This window comes from Alternaria metachromatica (assembly GCF_023757995.1).
Source record: "Alternaria metachromatica strain BMP 0045 chromosome Unknown scaffold_8, whole genome shotgun sequence".
Taxonomy (NCBI): domain Eukaryota; kingdom Fungi; phylum Ascomycota; class Dothideomycetes; order Pleosporales; family Pleosporaceae; genus Alternaria; species Alternaria metachromatica.
In genome coordinates this window covers 819622-826578 of record NW_026055499.1, presented here as the reverse complement: position 1 = coordinate 826578, position 6957 = coordinate 819622, and the positions used below count along the sequence as shown (strand labels likewise).

Genomic DNA, 6957 nt, shown 5'->3' with positions numbered 1-6957 from the left:
CTCTGGATATGCGAGTGTGAGATTGCGCACTTTCTAATCACTATCATGTGATACCCCGGACTCGTCCAGCTGATAATGGGGAGCAAGACGCGGACATGTGAAAGCGTGAGGTGCACGGTGCGCAATCCCCACACATGACCAACTGCCGTCGGGACCGAGGTAACTCGTCATCATCAACAGCTCGGCTGCTTTCATGAGACACGACCGGGTCAGATCGCGAACGACCTTACTTTTGAGCCATCCTCCACGCATCCAGCCACCTATCCTCTCATCCTCACACTTTCCAAATCATACACCTTTCTATCGTGGGATCTTTGCTGATACCCATTCGACTTTACAAATACCTTTGTTGCTTGCTTGCATAGGAGATTCCTCAAGCGCAACTTCTTTCCGCGAAACAACGAAGGGGTAGCCTCTTCGAACAGCACAGAAAACACATCATGGCTGCGCAGGAGCTGCGATATGACGGCCAGACCGTTGTCGTCACGGGCGCGGGTGGTGGTCTCGGTCGCGAGTACGCTGTCTTCTACGGCAGTCGCGGCGCGAACGTCGTTGTGAACGACTTGGGTGGCAGCTTCAAGGGCGAGGGCGCGGGCTCAGCGGTATGTCATCCCATTCACAGATCCTCCTTCATAGCTAATTCACCCGACAGGCCGCAGACAAGGTCGTTGACACCATCCGCTCCGCTGGCGGAAAGGCGGTCGCCAACTACGATTCGGTCGAGAACGGAGAGTCCATCATCAAGACTGCTATCGACACATTCGGTCGCATTGATATCCTCATAAACAATGCGGGTATCTTGCGCGATGTCAGCTTCAAGAACATGAAGCAGGCAGACTGGGATCTGATCTACCGGGTCCACGTCCTTGGAGCTTACAAGTGCGCGCATGCCGCGTGGCCATACTTCAGGAAACAGAAGTACGGAAGGGTGATCAGCACTGCGTCTGCTGCCGGTCTTTTCGGATCTTTCGGACAGACAAACTACTCTGGTATGCACATGCGTTTTGTGAAGAGATGAATGTCTACTAACTTCCACAGCTGCCAAGCTCGCTCTTGTCGGTTTCACCGAGACACTCGCAAAGGAGGGCTTGAAGTACAACATCCTCTGCAACGTCGTCGCCCCGATCGCCGCCAGCCGAATGACCGAGACCGTCATGCCTCCGGATGTTTTGGAGAAGATGAAGCCTGAGTGGATTGTCCCGCTCGTCGCTGTCCTTACACACAAGTCGTCCACTGAGACTGGCGCTATCTTCGAGGCCGGCGCGGGTCACGTCGCCAAGCTACGATGGGAGCGAGCCTCTGGTGCTCTGTTCAAGGCCGACGAGACCCTCACACCCGAAGCTGTTCCAGCCAAGTGGAAGGATATTGTCGACTTCTCCAAGGCTGAACACCCACAAGGCCCGGCGAACGCGCTTGAGCTCCTCGAGCATGCCAACCAGCTGCCGCCCAACCCCAAGGGCGAGCCTCTTGACTTCAAGGGCAAGGTCGCTCTTGTCACTGGTGGAGGTGCTGGTCTCGGTCGCATCTACTGCTTGCAGTTGGCGAAGCGTGGTGCCAAGGTTGTCGTGAACGATCTTGTGAACCCCGACAACACCGTCCAGGAGATTCAGAAGCTCGGTGGAGAGGCTGTCGGCAACAAGGGCGATGTTCAGGACGGCGAGTCTGTCGTCAAGACCGCCATTGAGACATATGGCCGCATCGACATCCTGATCAACAACGCTGGTATCTTGCGCGACAAGGCGTTTGCCAACATGACCGACGAGCAGTGGGACATCATCCACAAGGTTCACCTGTTCGGTACCTACTCCTGCACTAAGGCCGCCTGGCCTTACATGCTCAAGCAGAAGTACGGCCGCATCCTCAACACCACCTCTACCAGTGGTATCTACGGCAACTTCGGCCAGGCAAACTACGCTTCAGCGAAGTGCGGTATCCTCGGTTTCTCGAAGTCCCTCGCTCTTGAGGGCAAGAAGAACAACATCTTCGTCAACACCGTTGCTCCCAACGCCGGCACTCAGATGACCCGCAGCATCTTTCCTGAAGAGGTTGTACAGGCCCTCAAGCCCGATTATAACGCTCCTCTCGTCATTCTTCTCGTTTCCGACAAGGCTCCCGAGCCAACAGGTGGCCTATACGAGATGGGTTCTGGCTGGTTTGCGGCGACCAGGTGGCAACGCTCTGGCGGACACGGTTTCCCCGTGGACGTCAAGCTCACTCCCGAGGCTGTTCTCTCCCAATGGGAACGCATTACCAACTTCGACGACGGCCGTGCCGACCACCCCTTCGACAACGCTAGCGGTCTCAAGTCTATCATGGCCAACATGGAGAACACGAGCAAGAAGAGCAAGAAGGAGAAGAAGCCCACCAAGAGCAACGAGGAGGTCCTCGAGGCTCAGAAGAAGGCCTTGGCCGCTAAGGCTGAAGGCACACCCTTCGAGTACACCGAGAGGGATGTCATTCTTTACAGTAAGTCAGCTTCATTCGGTATGAGTAACTACAACTAACACTATCCCCAGATCTCGGAATTGGCGCCAAGCGCACCGACCTGCCCTTCGTCTACGAAGGCGACGAGAACTTCCAAGTCATCCCCACCTTCGGTGTCGTGCCCCCCTTCAACGCCGAACCCCCCTTCTCCTTCGACGAAATCGTCCCCAACTTCGACCCGCGCATGCTCCTCCACGGCGAGCAATTCCTCGAAATCCGAAAGTTCCCCATCCCCACCGAAGCCAAGCTCGTCGCCGTACCCAAGCTAGTCGAGGTCGTAGACAAGGGCGCCGCAGGGCTCGTCGTATACGGAAGCGTAACCAAGGACGCAAAGACGGGCGAGGAAATCTTCTACAACGAAAGCACAGTCTTCATCCGCGGCTCTGGCAACTTCGGCGGCCAGAAGAAGGGTGCTGACCGCGGCGCCGCAACGAAGATCCACAAGGCACCGGAGCGCGCCCCCGACACCGTCGTCGAGGAACGCACAACCGAGGAGCAAGCTGCTATCTACCGTCTCTCCGGCGACCTCAACCCCCTACACATCGACCCCCAGTTCAGCAAAGCTGGCGGCTTCCCCACACCCATTCTGCACGGCCTGTGCAGCTTTGGTATCTCAGGCAAGCACGTTCTGCAGACGTATGGTCCGTTCAAGAACATCAAGGTCAGGTTTGCGGGTGTTGTGCTGCCTGGTCAGACACTTATTACCGAGATGTGGAAGGTGGGTAATACCGTGCTGTTCCAGACTAAGGTTAAGGAGACGGGTAAGCTGGCTATTAGTGGGGCTGGTGCGGAACTGATGGGGGGTGGGAGTAAGTTGTAGATGTGGAGGATTTAAGAAGGGGAGGTTTATAGGTGTTGACGGGTGTTGATGCCTTGTTGTATATATGTAGTGTTTATGTCATGAGTCCATCTTCCAGAATATGCGTTCGACTTAGAAGCCCTCACCATGACCACCGTTTATTCCGCACAAGGCCCCTATTCGTTCCACCGTATATAGTTTTCCCACACCGGCCGGCGTATTTTGGGAGGAGGAGGAGGCTTGAAGTCACTCGGCTCAAGATAGGTCCCATAAAAAGGGTCTCCCCGACCCAAATCTGGAAGACTGTTGATGAAACTGTCCATGTAGAAGTCGCTGTTATCGCGTAGATCGTCTTTCTCGGGCTCGACTTCATCATTAGGATCGTACTCTGACTCGTCGGAATGTTCGACGTCCGCTATGTTGCTAGCTTGATGGTAGACCTTGTGTCGTGAGCGAAGCCGGCTGTCCTGTTTGGATTGAAGAGTCGTGTTAGTGTGTGTGTGTGTGTGTGTGTGTGTGTGTGTGTGAAGATGATGACAGTGATGAAGATGAGCACTTACGGAGTTCAGATAACGTTCTGCTTCTACGCGCCAGTCATCATTACCACTCTTCAGCGCGGAAAGTAAGTCCCAGGTAATCTTCGGACAGAGACTTTCCTTGTCGTAGGTAAAAGTAGCTTCGACGTGTGCGCCCTCGGCCTCAAACACAGTGACCACATGCCAGAGCGCATCGAAAGCTGTAGACCATGAGTTGAAGCTGATGTTCCTCTGCCTCAATTGTATGATCAATTTGAAGTCGGTTTTGCGCTTGATGCTAAGGAGCGAGTCGATGCAATCCTGAGTCGACTCGCCGTCACGACTCGTGAAGAGATTCTCAGTATGGAGGTCAAGCGTCAGAGTGCGAAGGAACTTTGACGGATCTAGGCCAACGAAAAACACATCCCTGCGTATAATGTGCTGAAGCTCAATAAGGTCCCCTATATTCCACACCTTAGGCCACCATGTACCGATGATTTTGTACCACGCCTCCACAACCTCTCGAGCTGTTTCCTGGCCCACGTATCCCGGCCTGACGAAGAAAGGGGTCCAGGTATGCATGTAGCAGGGATGCAGGTAGCAGGTGTATCTTGTGCCTGGCTCGTACGTCGAGGCCACCTTTTGGCATTCTTCTTCCTTGCCTCTACGTGCGCCTCTACACCGGCGGTGGACCAGGTAGGCCATCGAACCTTGTGTTGATTGAAGTGTAGGCGCGTCCCATATATGCTTGTACACCATGTTGCGCAGTTCCAAGGGGAGGCGCGCTTGCATTTGTTCGCAAAAAGCAAGGTTCCATGTTGCGCAGACACGGCATATCGCTTTCACCAAGGGACGGTATCTATTTGGCAGACGCCATATCAGATCAATGTCACGATCTACTGAGCTTTTAGAGCTTACTTTTGACGCAATCTTTCGTCTTCACGTCGGATGCGCGTCCGTGGGCTGAGCTCCTCCAGTGGCTTTGGATCATCGGCCATTGCCGTCTCCGTGGCTGGACTTAGACAGCCTGATCAGGGTCAGCGCAATGTGGAAGTTGACGCACGGTGGCTGGATACACGAAGTGGAAAGGCGCTCTAGTGGCGTAGGAACAGCTAGCGTTCCGACGACATGACGTCGGGAATCTCTGCGCTACTTCGTTAGCTGACATGCGTTATAATTGTTACGATGTTGTATCTATCAGTATTTAGCAGGCTATCACCTGCCGGTGATCACAATCAGGCTAGATAATGTCTATTTCCTCGTATCTTCAGAAGGTATATATATATAGTAAACGCAGCTCTTGTAAGATACTAAAGCTTTACGAGCAATGCTGCCCATTCTAACAAATTGACAAGCCTCCTGCCTTCTAGTCATCCCCCTCACTCGCGCTATCCAGCTCATACCCCTCTTCAATCTGATCCTCTCTAAACATAGTTCCATAATACCGTGGCGGCTCATAAGGAGTCCATGGAGGTTCCGGAGAAACCGATTTGCCATATTCATCGCGGTCAGAGTCAGTTTCTTCATAGCCTAGGTAATCGTCTGACTCCCAGTCATCCTCGCTGTAGTCCCTGCTCTTAAGTTCCCGCGGGTCGTAGTCTGCGTCGTTTTCGATGCGGTAGTGTTTGTGGTGCTCGCGTACGCGGGAATCCTATATATTCGTAAGTCACTATGTGTGAGGCAGCGAGCGATGTAGAATTAGTGTGCTTACACTATCGAAGTGACGAGCGGCTTCCTCTCTCCAGTTGGATTCGGGATTTTTCAACGCGGGGAGCATGTTGAACACCAATTTCGGTATAAGATCTTGGGCGTAGACAAGAAGCAGCCTTACGTCCGCGCCTTCTTCCTCAAATTTCTCAATCATGGGTCGGAAGATGTCGAAGACGGTGAACCAGGGATTCAGTTGGAGGTATGACTGCTCCAACCGCAGTCTTAGTTTGAAATTCGCCTTATTCTTTATCTGGAGCAGCGCGTCGACAGTTCGTTTCGATTCGCTGGTGTCCTTGCCCTTGTTCCTTAGGAATCCGTCGGTAGTAAGCCTGAGTGTCAACTTGCGCACAACAGTTGTAGTATCCAAACCGACAGAGAAGGCGTCGCCACGGATAACGTAGTCGAGTTCGTCTGTGGTTCGTAATTCCCATATGTCGGGTTTTACTCTTGAGATCGACTTGTACCAGGATTCGACAATCTCCAAGGCCGATGCATCCCCTACGAATCCAGGTCTCATAAAGTAAGGAATTTGTCCATGTTTAGGGCAGCTGTCCACTGTTCCCGGGTGATGCGTTTTTACTAAAGTGTCGCAATCTATGTCGCCCCCAGTGCAATTCCACTTAGGATGATATGTTATACGAGTATCTTTCAGTGTCTTGTCGTCCCAGACGTATGCGTATACAATGTCGCGAACTTCACGAGGCAAACGCCGTTGCATTTGCTCAAAGAAGGGGCGACTCCATGAGGCGGTGAACGCCGAGAGAGCTAACGGAAGGTGTCTGTGTTGGAGTCTTGTATGAGGTCTTTGCTCGAGTTCAGAGAGATCAAGACTTACTCGCGCCGAACGTCTCTCTTACGTTGTCGCGCTCTTGCTTCTTCGATTTTTAATGCTTTGATCTGCCTTCTCAATGCTGAGATAGTTCGCGTAGCTGTACGAATTCTGGGAGGTTTTAGCACAAGGTGCACCAGTCAAGCTCTAGGAGCTTTGCGTACGTATCGTTCGCGTCTAATTCCATACCCTTGATGCTGCAACTAGGTTAGAACTGATCCGACATGAGGTGCTGACAGGGCCCAAAGACCTACGCGCGAAGCCGCTGCACTGCGGACTCAGCCGATAGCTTCCAATCGATCATAGCTGCTCTCTCCATGGCTGTTTTTGGGTGGCGTGATCAATGCGGATGAACCTTGGGGGTTGAAGTCTTGTTGCTAGGAATATGAGGTGGCACGGTGGATAGGCGCTCGCGCTCTAGTGGCATCGGACCGGCTAGCATTCCGAAGATCCGAATCCCTGCACTATTAAGATGGCCGCAGTATATCATCCATACAACATGGTATATGTCAGTGTTCACGAACGTCTGATGGTTGCGAGAGATTTATGGAGCATCATATGTATTGAAATGGCTGAGGAGCTAACTAGTAAGGGTAGTAAACCCGAGTGAGATAAGTAAT

At 52.9% G+C, this 6957-nt stretch overlaps 3 protein-coding genes across 3 annotated transcripts; 1 reads left to right on the top strand and 2 right to left on the bottom strand.

The window, feature by feature from the left end:
- Nucleotides 1–440: 440 nt before the first annotated feature.
- On the top strand, nucleotides 441–3304 carry FOX2 (bifunctional hydroxyacyl-CoA dehydrogenase/enoyl-CoA hydratase fox2; the record flags this gene model as incomplete). Its single annotated transcript, XM_049331639.1, has 4 exons — nucleotides 441–602; nucleotides 653–989; nucleotides 1039–2466; nucleotides 2517–3304. 4 exons carry the CDS (start codon nucleotides 441–443, stop codon nucleotides 3302–3304), a joined length of 2715 nt encoding a protein of 904 aa, XP_049189413.1.
- Nucleotides 3305–3459: 155 nt separating this feature from the next.
- On the bottom strand, nucleotides 3460–4380 carry J4E83_004712 (uncharacterized protein; the record flags this gene model as incomplete). The annotated part of the gene is made up of 2 exons (XM_049331638.1): nucleotides 3460–3750; nucleotides 3844–4380. 2 exons carry the CDS (start codon nucleotides 4378–4380, stop codon nucleotides 3460–3462), a joined length of 828 nt encoding a protein of 275 aa, XP_049189412.1.
- Nucleotides 4381–5164: 784 nt separating this feature from the next.
- J4E83_004711 (uncharacterized protein) lies at nucleotides 5165–6025 on the bottom strand (the record flags this gene model as incomplete). Its single annotated transcript, XM_049331637.1, has 2 exons — nucleotides 5165–5449; nucleotides 5510–6025. The coding sequence occupies 2 exons, from the start codon at nucleotides 6023–6025 to the stop codon at nucleotides 5165–5167; spliced, it is 801 nt and encodes a 266-aa protein (XP_049189411.1).
- Between the last annotated feature and the right edge of the window lie 932 nt (nucleotides 6026–6957).